Raw genomic sequence first — 13,918 nt, forward strand, 5'->3', positions numbered from 1 at the left:
CAAATAAATAATTAATTAAAAACTTTTAAAAAAAAGTGGTGGTAAGAGGTTTCTGGGTTTTTTTTCTTTCCTCCTGACAACGTGCTAAACCGTATATAAAGTATCATCTGCAACAACAAAGATTCTGACCTACCTTAATTCAGCTTTAATTTTAATTATAGGATTCACTGCTCATTTGCAGAACTCATTGCTCTCTGAAATTGTGTATTTATTTGTTTCCTTCTTACTTACTCTGTCTTCTCAATAGACTACAGGCTTCATGAAAGCAGGGACCTTTTTGTTCTTTTCTCTGTCTATCACCTAGACTATACCAGCCTGGCACGGAGAGCAGTCAATAATCATTTGCTAGTGAAGGGAGAAGATGTAGTATAAAATCCACCCCCTCAAGAAGCTTCTTATATTCGTCTAGTTCATGGCTATGGTTCTTCTCTTTAAATATAAAGAACTTATGTAGTAATTCATGATGTACTGCCTTTAATAATTAATACCAGTGTGTTCTTTGGTGACTGACCCTTGTCCTGCTGTTTGATCTTCCACATATTTACGTACGATCCTCCTAACTAGACACAAAGACCATGAGGGTAGAAAAATACATACACAGTTCCCACTAGGAGCTGTGCTGGGGATAGAAACACAACAAGGAATAAGGCAGCCATGGTCCCTGCCGTCACCAAGCTTGAAATCTTCCCTGGCACCCAGCACAAGACTTCACTCTTGGTAGGAACTCAAACGGTTTGCCTATTATGACACTCGAAAATTCTGGCCGGTTTGGGGTACATAGTAAGGATAACTATAAATATCTTTAAATTCATGGGATATCAGTAAGTAAATTAATAACAGTGCATTTTTTAAAGCGCACCAGAACTGAAATAATACTAGCTTTTATACATAGGTATTAAGTATTTCTACTTACATTATCTCATATATTTCTCATAAAATCCCATGAAGGTAGATGGGAACTATTGTTTTTAATACATGAAAAGACTCAAACTCAGGGATGTTAAGTGACTTGTCCAATATCAAAAAGTGAGCTGGCTAGATTTGAAACTAGATGTTCAGTCTGCAGTGCTTCAAAGTCTACTTTTTTTTTTTTAAAGATTTTTTTTGATGTGGACCATTTTTAAAGTCTTTATTAAATTTGTTACAATATTCCTTCTGTTTTATGTTTTGGTTTTTTGGCCACGAGGCATGTGGGATCTTAGTTCCCCACCAGGGATCGAACCCACACCCCTTGTATTGGAAGGTGAAGTCTTAACCACTGGACCACCAGGGAAGTCCCCAATGTCTACTTTTTAAAAATACAGAATGCTGCTTCAATTCTGGAAATAATTATTCAGTTATACAATGTTTCCCGGTACCTCTCTGAGCTGTTCCACCAGTTCTTTTTCTTCTCTCAACTGTTCCATTTTCCGCCGAATTGTAAACTGTGGGTCTATAGATTCCAAATTTCTCTGTGGTCTAAGAAACACTGTAACAGAAAGGGAAAAAAGCCTTTATGGAGCACCTAGTACAGGTTGCCGTATAGGGCTGCTCATATTTAAATCAAATAGTTTATTTATCCCAAATAATTCATTCGCCACTCACAAAACAATAAATTCTGACTTCACATGAAAAGCTTGATTCGAATATTCTAGAGAAGATATGTATTCAATTATTCAGGGTTGTGTGGACGAACCATCAGCTGAATCCAGGAAAGGGCTTGGTCATCCTTGGCACCATTCCAGACCCCTTCTCTCTCATTTTTCCACTGCTTTTATTCCAAGTTTTCATCTACACTCCAGGTTTCACAATCCTTTCATTAAATTTGGATACTTCTTTTCAACTAATAAGACAGAATTGCTTTACAGGTTACAAACAAGCACAGGTTAAGGATTCTGTTGGCTGAGGTTTTTCACCAGCCTGGATTAGGAACTAAGTGATAATACACACTATCCACTCAGATAGGTATCTGAGTGTGGAGGGAAAAATTCTGCCTTCTATCATGTCACTGACAACATATCCCCAAAAGTCAGCTCTTCAAAGATGACCACAGACTCCTTTTAGAAAAGCTGGCAAGATGGGAGACAGTTTGAAGAGATCATCTCTGGCTGCAGGTCCTTAAAATTACAACCTCCAGAAACAGCGACTCACAGTGGCAACTCTGGAAGGAGTTAAGGCTCTGGTTGCAGAGAAAATGAATGCTCTCAACCTTTGAAGGATAACATCTTTTAAAGACTAACAGAGAAGGTACAAAATATGCTATGTACGGGCAGAGTGATTATGGCAATTTTTATTAGGATACAAAGCCCGGGGCGAATTTAAACTTGAATCTTTTTCTTCCTTGAGATTCTTATCTTATGAAGACTGTCAACTTTCCATGCACACCAGAGGGGGCAAAGAACGGTTAAGAGCTGTAGTTGGTTCCCCGTGTCCCATAGATTTTCAGATTGGGGGCGGGGGGGGGGGTACGAATGAGGGGGGCGCTTCAGAAAATTTGGGGCAGAGAACTCCAATTTTAAAAATCAATACCACGTAGAAGGCTGCACTGACATACTGCAATTCTAGGAGTTTCAATCACCGTATCTTCAATAATGTAGAATAAGAAGATTATGTAACGTTTATTCTATTCTGCCAAACATTTGCTATGAACCACTTGAAAAGCATTTCAATTTGTTTTTTAATTAAATATGGTTTACAAATATACTTCGAATGAAAACAACTGGAGTCCACCATATAATCAATTATCCCATATTCACCCAACTACATCGTTTTAACCTCAATTTGTATCTTTGAACCAAAATACTTTAATAAGTGTCTTAAGTATTTTCGTTCTAAATCAGTTCTCGGATATCTGAATCAGCACTCTGGTGCTCTATAGAGGACCAGAAAGTTGACACATCTTAAGAAATCCGTGACTTACAGAAGTTAATGGAGTGAGGGAATGATCTATTGTATATGTTAACACCTTCTGGAACCTCAGAGAGAAGTCAGCCTGGGGCCTGGGCTTCTGCCTCAAGCCACCTACGGAAGTCACAAGCAGAAAGAGCCAAAGTCTTGTCACCGAGACCTACAAAAACCAAACCCCACAGGAAGCGAGACCAATTGTTTCAAAAATAAAGGCAAGGCAGGCAAAGGAAGTAGGGTGGACCAACCAGCAGGGAGAGATGAGAAGTTCACAGAGCAAAGGGAAATGAGGAAGAATTTGACAAAATAAGAAGCACGGAAGAAACTGGAAATGCATTACATTTGCCTTTGCACCATATTGAGACCAACCAAAAAAATCTACCCATTTAAACATAGTGACCAGAAGAGATATATATTAAAATGCAAAGTCTAGAAATAATCCACACCCCCAAAGAAAAAGTCAACCAAATTTACCAAAAAAGTCAAGGAATGTGGACTTAGCTGAGTAATACACACACTGGCCAGCAAGGGGAGCCCCACAACCGTTTAAACAAATCTAATGTTTTCTTTGGAGGTTTTATTTTCCTCTGCCTTTTTTTCTGGGGTAAATCTTATCTAATACTACATGTTTAATACTTTCAGTATGTTTTTACTGGCAGATTTCATTCTGAATACGAAGCTATCAGGAAGTTAAATTAACCGTGAGCTTTTGGCTAACAGCACACTCTTCAAGTATCTATACCCTGTTAGAGCCCTGTGTATGACACCAAGATAATTCAATGGTATCTGGGTTTTAATTTCCTGGCATTGCTTTTCATCTTAAATTCCCATACGTCTCAAAAAATACAAAATGCATGCTTGGGTATTTGCTTTATGAATGTATGCAGTCAAAAAGTGTTAAAACATATGTGAACCATTATTTTTAAAATGAATACTTCAAATGTACATAAAATTACTGGAAACCTGACTATAATACTACTAGTTTTCTAAATAGATTAATTATTGTAGAATATATTAGAATTTAAAACGAACTATTTAAACTAATAATAAATCTACAGAGCACATAAGTTTGTTATGACAGAATAATTTTAATAGGACCATTATGGTAGCTCTGATTATTTTATCCACATTTTTTTGTTTTTTGTTTTTATTATTAATTTTGCAAGTGAAATAGGGAGCATTTTCTTTTTTCTTTTTTTAAATTTTATTTATTTATTTTATTTATGGCTGTGTTGGGTCTTCGTTTCTGTGTGAGGGCTTTCTCTAGTTGTGGCAAGCGGGGGCCACTCTTCATCGCGGTGCGCGGGCCTCTCACTATCGCGGCCTCTCTTGTTGCGGAGCACAGGCTCCAGACGCGCAGGCTCAGTAGTTGTGGCTCACGGGCCTAGTCGCTCCACGGCATGTGGGATCTTCCCAGACCAGGGCTCGAACCCGTGTCCCCTGCATTGGCAGGCAGATTCTCAACCACTGCGCCACCAGGGAAGCCCCCCTGCCCCCAGTTTTTTTTTTTTCTTTCAAGTCATATTTAAGTAATAAATGCAGTGACCAGCCTGGTCAAAACTTCAGGAAGCTGATCTATGGAGGAATTATTCTGGTCTTCCTTAATTTCATATCACTACATTTCAAGAACTCCCCTACTTAATTCAGGGGAATAAAAGTTTAGCTTGTGGCTGCAAGACAATATTAAGAGCCGCCCTGTTAGCAACTGTCTTTCACATCAAATGTCACACTGATTGTGTAAATAAGAAGAAAAAAAAAGGGGCAAGGGAGCAGAGTGAGGGTGTGTGTCAGTGTGTGTATGTGTACACACACATATGCATGCACAAGGGGTAGGAAGAGACAAGGAAATAGGTGATTTAAGATGCAGGAAAAAATGAGTCCTGCTTAGCTGTTTAATTACTGTATATCAAATATTGATAACATTCAAAGAATGAAAACGACGATTTGTTCATATTTGCAATTTCTTTAGCTGAAGAGACAAATTTCTAAGCAAAGACTCTGCAGGGAATGGTGAATATGCTTATGCAGAATATCAAATGCATCCTTGCAGGTACACGTCGAAGTCCACTGATTCTTCCGTTATCTCTACCTCCTCCTTCACCCTCCTCCTCATCTTCATCCCTGACCTGGGAGTGGTCTGTCAGCTGTGAATGTACAACATGCTTTATCTGTGTCTCTCATGACACTCTTCACTTTCTGTCTTACAGGAGAGATCTGCTTTTCTCCATTAGGACTCTGTAAGAGTTTATGTTTGTTTCCAATTTAAACCTCTACCCCTGCCCCACAAAGCAGTTTGTTAGATGAATAAACAAACAAGTGTTTCAAAAACTCCCTCATTCAAAGATCACTTTATATGGAGAACACCTTGTCAGAGATAACCCTACCCTGATAATCAGTCATCTCAATTTTTTTTAACATGAAAAATCTCCTAAAACTTAGTCTCCAGGTCTGAATGCATTAGACTCTGAAATTAAAGTTCCACGAAGGCAGAGATCTAGTCTGTCTTTTTCAGATCTGTATCCACAGTAACGAGCATCATGCCTAACACACAGGAGGCACTCAGTAAATATTTAAGGATGTGCACAAGAAACTTTTTCTAAATGTTGTAAAAGTATCTTTCAGTTAAGCAAAGAAAGCTCCCTCCTCTAAAAATTGCCTGAAATGCTACTTATTTAATTATTAAGTGAAAGGAACTTTGCGTAGAAATTAGCAGTCTATACTATTAACCTTTGTTATCTAAATTTAACTCTAGATTTCTTCTCTGTGGACTCATGAGGTTTTGGAATTTGGCTCTCAACTTCTCCTTGGAAATTAAAAACCTGGACTCGGTGTGATGTTGAAGACATACAAATTCAAGGGCAGCAATATGGTGGCTTTGAAAAAGTATCATGAGCTGTAGATCCAGGTTAATGTGAATCAGAAATCTGATTAGTGCATTCATTTATTCCCTCTGGTGCCCAAAAATGAATTATGTAAATCCTCTGCCCTCAAAACGCTCAAATTTGCTTTCTATGGTCTTGGGCAGTTTATTCAACCCAGTGGTTTTCACCTACTTAAACATAACATAAAATCAGTAAAATAATAAGAATAATAATCAGTGCGAAGATTCCATGCTACTCCAAATAAATCAGCACAGGCAGTGTGGGGTATAGGCAGCTATTGTTTATAAAATGCCCAGGTGATTCTAATATGAAGACAGGCTGAGAACCACTGAAACACCTCTCATCTCACAGCTTCAGTTTCATCCTTTTTGTAATGGGGAAAATAATACCTAGAAGTGCAAGATTATGGTAAAACAATTCCAGAAAATGTCTGTAAACTGGCCCAAGATAGATATGTCCATTCATTCACTTTCCAGTGAGAGTTTAAAGATCAATTTTAAGTATAAATTAGCACCCACCAATTCACAGCAAATGAAAAAGGGAAAATAATTCAAAGGAAGACAGGAACGATTTCAATTTCAAAATGAAGGGGGAAAGGAAAGAAAGATGCAGCAGAGTAGTAAGAGGGCACAAGAAAAGGAGCAGAAGAGAAGTTTTCAAGTTAAGAACAACTTGAAGTGAAGCTGCCCCATCCAGTTCCAGGGGTGGAAAGACATACAGACACATATCCACATCCTTGCCCATCCATTTTAGGAGGCAGAACTTTGGGGACTGTGGGAATTCAAACTCCCAAGGAACTTCTAGCCAGTTTGCCTTTTTTTTATTTCTTTGAAGAATGAGTTTTAGGGAAAATAGGGAATTTGAAATGAGATATATTTGAAACAAAATATTAGAAACCTATGTTTATTATTTTAAATGTATTTCTTTAAATAAAATTTAAATTTTACTTAAATATTGAAATTTAAAAGAAGGGTAATTTTAACATAAAGCAAGACAGTGAACAAGGTATAAAAATGCCAACTTTACCAAAAATAATTAATAAAAATATAAATGAAAGGCAAGCTACATTATGCTGGGTTGAGTTGGTAATATGATGCCATTTATTTACACAGGGTGAGATAGCTGCAGATATTGGATAATGGAGAAAATATGAGGAAACAGAACTGCTGGGGTAATCAGCTTTGAAATGCCATGAGAGGCCACTGAATAGGATCTACTATTTCAGAGGAACCAGTAAGAACAACATAAAAGTAGGCTGTATTCCTCTTCCAACCTTAGCGCATATACTTGGGGATACATATAGTGCTTCTTCATTAATTTAAAAAATGTATTGGAAAATGTATTCAAATCAGAAGGCAATATTTAGCAAAAGAGAATGAAGATTCTCTTTGAAAGGTCAGATCTGGGAACCTACACAAATATTTGCAAAGATTTCTGCTGCCAGAAAATTAATAGATAATTAATAGAAAATTATCTCTTGCCCAGGGCATACTGTAGACAAATTGCAAATAGGGGGAAATAACAGCTATCCAATATCTGACGTGATTAACCCAGGTAGATGAATACTGAAAACAATCCTTTTATTATTTGTGTGTGTGTGTGGTACAGCATAATAGCTACACATGAATCCCTGGAATTTTCACTCAAACAAAAACTACCAGAGAAGTACTGCCAGGTTATTTTATTTTCAGAAAGATTTTCACAATGATTATTTTTCTATGGAAATCTTAGGACTTTCAATAAAAAGAAGGCCGTCTGGCATAGTAGCTTGCACAAAGAACCCTCAATAAACAGCTATAGATGAAGGTAGATATGGTGGAGAGGAGATGATCAGAGAGTTAGGAGCCCTGGGTGTGACCCCACCCCTCCCGCTACCTAATAGCATGACCCAGCGTGACCCACATTTCTCGTTTTATTTGGTTCATCTATAAAGATAGAAATCTTACTGCTACGTAAGATGTCTAGATCTTACCCAGCTTAAAAAAAAAAGTCTTTGGTTTCAGATATCACTCCTAAGGAAATACCAAATCACACATAAATCTTTCATTCTAGGCTCATTTCCTTTAAACAACATCAGATCTATAAATAGCCATGCTTTCTGAAAAACAAAAATGCCTCTCTCCCCTTTTTATTTTTAAGTAAAGGAACAGGTTTATCAAGAAAGTTTCCATTTAGCCTTCCTCAACTTCCAGAATTTAAAATGGGATGATATAAGAAGGGACTTTGGTCTCCCTGTTGTTGTTGTTTAATCACACTTGTTTTCAGTTAAAAATTTTAGAAATCTATGAAATAATGAAATTCCTTTTGTAACTAACCTGCCAAGATATACATTATCCTTCTACATAAGGAAGTCTGGAAAAGCAATTTTTGGTTGAATTTTGACCAGAAATCACAGCAAATGTTTTAAATATATGGTTTCTATTTATTACATATAACATATTGATATTTAGATAAAAAAAAATAAGTATTATCAGAAAATACATCTTCTTATTGTGCTTGCATTGTGGTTTTACCCCACATATCACTTCTCTTCCCTATAAATCATATTCTCTATTTCATTTCACGTTACTTTTATCTTTTGGTATCTTGGAGTAATATGTTTAAAATCTGAAGTAACAGACCAGTATGGAGATTCAGATATCTGTGGTAAGTATATCTAAATAACTATATTTATTTTATTTTCATCTTTTAGGCTACTTCAGATATTTAGTGGCATGAAATCAAATGATATCCACATTAATCCTAGCTAGGTGTCCTCAATTTTTTATTTGCACATTTGGTTCTCAAGCCAAGTTACCATTCTTGAATATCATGTAGATGAAATTACACTCAAAAGGGCTGCAGGTATCAAAAGTCAAAATGTGCAAATAATTTGCAAAAAAAAAAAAGAAGCAAGTGATTTCTCTTCATTTCTAGGAATTTCTCACTTTTAACTATTTTCAGTGCAGTCCTCTTGGATCAGCCACAGTATGTCTTGATTACTTTAAAAATTTCATATGGTAAGCATAGATGATAAAAGATGAAACTCCGAAAGCATTTAGTTCAGAAGCAGGAGCGGCAGAGGTTATCCAAATGTACAAACTCCCATTTTTTATAAACAAGCAAACACACCAAAAAAAAAACAAAAAAAAAAAACCCCGAAGCAGAAAGGATAGAGAAGAAATTATTGTATAGTCCTTCCAAAATTCGGAATATTCAAGATAATTAAATGTAGTTTGACAAACTGCCAGAGAACAATGCACATGCACTTTTGTGGACTTTCCAGGTTTACTATTATCTCTTATATCAGGCATGCAGGAGAATATACACTCTATCTGCAACTGCACAGAAATGAATGTTCAGTATATTCATTCATTGGCTTATTAATGAGCACATCGAAGAATAGGTACAAAGCCACCTACCATTGTCACTGTCTCCTTCAGATGGAACACTGTAGCTAGAGTTGTCCCATGTTTGTGCCTGTGTAAGTTTGTTGAAGGAGATAGGAGGAAGAGTGAGGGCTGGGTCTGCAGGAGAGCGAGAGAGCCAGTCCGCGTACGGTTGCACAAGGACCAGGAAAAACCAAAGGGGCAGCAGCATTTCACAAATGGCATAAGGATTGTATGGAAATGAAGCGAATTTCATATTATGGAATTTAATTTCAAATGTACAATACAGGAGAATGAAAGATGGCGCATGGAATAAAAAGAATGATAAAAAACTGAGTGTTAGTACTTATCAATCATATACTTGGCATGCAGTTAATACCGTTAATCGTTAACAGTTCGCAAGCCCACAGACTTAGAGTACTAATGAATCATGTCAGCGGAAAGAAGGAGAACCCATAGATTATACAGATAAAAAGCAAAAGACCTTCCAGATACCTTTTCCAAAGACCTAAATAACTAACAATCTTAGCAAATATGATTCACACAAAAAATTTGTTTACATAGAAAAAGCTTAATATGTATAAATATGTCTATTATTTAGAAATAAATCTATTATAGAATCAGTGTTTACCACTGGTGGATTTTTTTCCCAAGGTAATGTAAAATTTCTCTTTAAAGACATCTGTAAGTCTGCTGGCATGCTTTATTGATAACTGAATCTAGCCAACTCTGCTCAACCCTTGACACACAGGTATACCTCTCAATACCGTCTTAGATATTGATCAGTATAGAACCTATTTCGGACACTGGTAGAGTCTCTTTAACAACAAACCTAATTAACCAATAGATGTCAGTCAATTCAAAGCACTTCTAAATTGGTCATTTATGAAATAACATCTCTTTTTTTTTTGTACTAACTATCCATATAGTAATTTTTGATGTTTAGGAAATATCTATACAATTTTGATTCAATCACAAGGCAGGGCCAGTAAAATACAGGGACATGATTCTAGTAATGCATATTTGGATATATACAGTTGTCTTTCTTGGGAGGAAAACACAGAAAAAAAACTTTCTTTTGAAGAAAACTATTAGCCTACTTTAAGAATCTAAGTTTCTATTCCCACTTGCTAATTTGAGCAATCTGTTTTTATTTTTAACACAGAAATCACATGAATTCATATACTTAACTTTAAAATAAAAATTAAATCACTTTTTAAAGTTCCAAAGCTACTCAATCAAAAATAATTTCGCTCTTTTTTAGTCATGTGATCTTCAGTTAAGATTAGTATGTATATTATTTTCTAGAAAATGTGAAAAATACATACTGTAATATTTTAAAGTCACTAAATAAAAATTTCAAAATTCCCAATACATGATGCTAGTTTCATAACGTTCCAACATGCCACTTGATGTTCCTGAAGAAAAATCAGCATTACTTACGACAACCAAACTCCACAAAGCTTTCAACAACTGGCACAATTTCCACACTGGTTAGTCAGCATTATAGAAAGGTTGGAAGCTAGGAAAGGAAATTATCTTTGTTTCCTGCTATTCAAAATAAATACTTCATTTATTTTTCACCACCACAAAGAGTCTGAAATGGTTCAACAGTGTGGGTATGAGGTTGATAAGTTGAGCTTGGACCCCATAAAAAGAATTGAAAAAGTCACGGAGACAATTTTGCAACTAAATTGCAAAGATGCACATTCAAAAGAATATTAATCTCTGGAGATTCATTCAACTTTTGATTTGCTCAATTATAAGATATTTTTAAATTGTGTAAAAGTGCCTGTAAGGGATAGGAGAAAGTCTGTAGCCCAATATGAAGTCCTCGGTGTATAGAGAACATTCCTGGCAGATCATCACTCAAGGCATGGAAGCCTCCTTTCCTCCCAGCATGATCTGAGACCTTGGAAATGGAAGCCCAACCCAGATCTGGCTGCACACGCTCAGCTCCATGAATGGTGAGGCCAGCCATCTGAGTCCTATTTCATGCACAATTTGGTTCTCCATAAAACACCTCTTAACCCTTGCCACACCCAAGCATCTTTTCAAATGGCTTTGTCTTACAGCCCATTCAAAATGTCAGGAAGCCATTACACCTGGCCACATGTGACCCATCAATCAACTTTCTCCAAAAACGAAAAAACATTCCTTTATAAAAGAACCATCTTCGTTTTTTTTCCTATGGGTGCCCTTTTTCAAAATATACACATGTATAACTTCAACTGTTGCCAAATGCTTTATTAAAAAACCCAAGAACGTCTGAGTTCTTTACTACCTTTTGCTTAAAGCGTCTGAGTCCTTTCTTAGCACTTACTGAAAAGCATTAGCAGTGAGTGTATGCAAAAGACTTAAGAATCAAAAATATTAAAACAAAGAAGCACCTAAAAGAAGGTAGATAGAGCTAGAACTTTAAGTACGTGGAGAAATCAGAAGAACCAAATTTTTCTATACATAGTCCTTCTTTTTAAAATCAGTAGTTGTTTTGCACATTGCTATAATTTACATTTGTGAATATACTAAGTTAAAATAAAGCAGGTAATATAAGCAGAAATGCTCTTAAAAATGTCTCCTGACCACTCATGTGAGTCTTGGAATGACCACCCTGTCACATGAGTAAATACACAGACCTTACCAAGGCCCAGAGAGCAAATGCGGGGTGTCTCAGAAAAGAGTCACCAGCCTTAATTCAGCAAGGTACCAGGAACCACCAGGGCAAAGGGGTGGCTATTTTATCAACAGAATATTTCTTTCCCACTTACACGTCCCAACATCTTTTTCTCTTTGCTGTGATTCAAAAGAAGGTAAGATAATCTATTACTGATAACATGGCGTTAATAGGTGATTCACGACCACAAGGCTCGAAAATATGGCCTCCCCACGCTGTAGTGGGGTTCTGATGCCACGACTCAAACTCATCGGAGTTGACAAGGCTGCTCGCACTGTAATGTATGCATTTAAAAGGCTAAAGAGAAACTCCTGAGCTGTTCACACGTGCAAGAACACTAAGGTTTCAATTTACCTGATCGAGGCTTCAGGCCAAACAGAGCTGTGCTGGCGTTGGTAGGAGAGATGGCAGGGGAGTTCTCTCTCATCTGTGGTGTTAGAAGGAAAGGACATTTTTTAAAGAACTGGAGCAGAACTAGGCATGCTTCTCTATGATCAAGGATTATAATAAAACCACGACCTCCGTGCATTTGCTGCTGTGAGGAAGTCCTGACTAAAAAATGATAATTGACACATCTTCACATTGCTAATGCTTTAAGTGGTGGAATCGACAGAATGTTGTTTTGGGGGAGATCCGTTCAATCGTTTATGGGCTCACTATAAAACCAGTTCATAGTTGTGTGATGCTGGCAATCCCTTTCTGCTCCCGAATGGATGCGTGCATTCACGTGCAGGCACGCACACACACAAGCACGCACTCACATCCACCTCACAGAGGGCACATCTGATAAAGAATTTCTAACCCAATGAGATGAGAAAATAGGTAACACTGAACAGATGTCTCAGCTATAGAGAAACCACACACTGAATCATTTATGGATAACGAGACATTCTAAATGTTGCCTACATGAGCTATTTTCACTTCGTTTTCTAGAAAAATGTTCCCACATTTGGTCTTCAAAATATGTCTTATAAAATGAGTCTTTAATTATGGATAGGGCCGGATCAGGCTATGAGAGCTAATAAGAGATTCCCTCAGAGATTCTGCAATACAATTAACTCATGAATCATCATGGTCTCAGATTATAGATTTCTGTACAAGATATTCCAATTCAGGCTTCACAAAATACCTCAGCTTTCAGTAATCTTCAGGAAACTTACCTCATTGGGAGAATACTCGCTCCCATTACTCTGTAATGTTAGATCATTTTGAACCTTAAGGAAGAAAAAAAATGCATGGTACGTTCCATCAGACTATAAAATTAGTGAGGCAAGAACTGAGTTTTTCTAACTTCCATCATATCCCTGGCACATAGGGTCACAATGAATAATACGCTGAATTAATTAATTAGTAGTTAAGTAGGCCATACTTACATTTTCTAAAAACATGCAACTATATTCACAGAAAAATACAACTAAAATATCACACGGACTAAGAAAAGGGATTTCCCAGAGCAAAGAGCTCAGTCCAAAGTACCTGTGAACACCAGCTTTCCTTGCTAGGTTACCAAGCAACCTGCAGGTTCCCACCTGCTGGGAGCATAAGGGTTTTTATAAATGGTCCAAGGCAGTAGTTCCCAAATACACAGAATCTCATTGGGAGCTTTTTAATAAATATACATACCCAGACCTAGGAAAATCCTGCGCTGTCAATTCAACATCAGTTTGCTTTGTCAACCAATGGGGAAACTCGATAGTTTATTTTACCCAGATCTGCCTTCTTTATAAGGTAATCAAGAACCCCACTGAGGGAATTCCCTGGCGGTCCAGTGGTTAGGACTCCACGATTTCACTGTTGAAGGCCCGGGTTTGATCCCTGGTCGTGGAGCTAAGGTCTCATAAGCCGGGCGGCACAGCGCCCCCCCCCCCCAAAAAAAAAAGCACTGATCCACCCTAATAAAAAATTTGGTGATAGCTAATATAAACATCTTCATATATATCACCAAACTAGTATAAATTTAAGATGTCTGTTCCTATTCCTATTGTTGAGGAGTGCTATTAAAAAATATTCCCAACTGTAACAAATCCAAGGGAATAACATATTTTTAGAATAAACAGTCATTAATTTCCCTACTCAATTAAATGTCTGAACTGCTAACTAGTAACTTGCAG

The 13,918-nt window shown here is 37.0% G+C and overlaps 1 protein-coding gene across 7 annotated transcripts in view; it reads right to left on the reverse strand.

Moving 5' to 3' along the window:
* The window catches only part of LRCH1 (leucine rich repeats and calponin homology domain containing 1), a 201,829-nt gene that overhangs the window by 36,278 nt on the left and 151,633 nt on the right, over window positions 1–13,918 (reverse strand). For 5 of the 7 annotated variants that reach the window (XR_014236937.1, XR_014236938.1, XM_082365414.1 and 2 more), the window contains exons 14-16: window positions 12,968–13,021; window positions 12,162–12,234; window positions 1,359–1,468 (exon numbers count right to left, since the gene is read on the reverse strand). Coding sequence is in view for 5 of the 7 variants with exons in the window: in XM_082365414.1 (XP_082221540.1) it covers window positions 1,359–1,468; window positions 12,162–12,234; window positions 12,968–13,021 (237 nt within the window). In the remaining 2 variants the exon portion in view is untranslated. Of the gene's footprint in view, window positions 1–1,358; window positions 1,469–9,166; window positions 9,272–12,161; window positions 12,235–12,967; window positions 13,022–13,918 lie in introns of those variants that run through there. The other 2 variants (XM_082365416.1, XM_082365415.1) reach the window with 2 other exon arrangements.

Source organism: Balaenoptera borealis, assembly GCF_965194805.1.
Source record: "Balaenoptera borealis genome assembly, chromosome: 18".
NCBI classification, from domain to species: domain Eukaryota; kingdom Metazoa; phylum Chordata; class Mammalia; order Artiodactyla; family Balaenopteridae; genus Balaenoptera; species Balaenoptera borealis.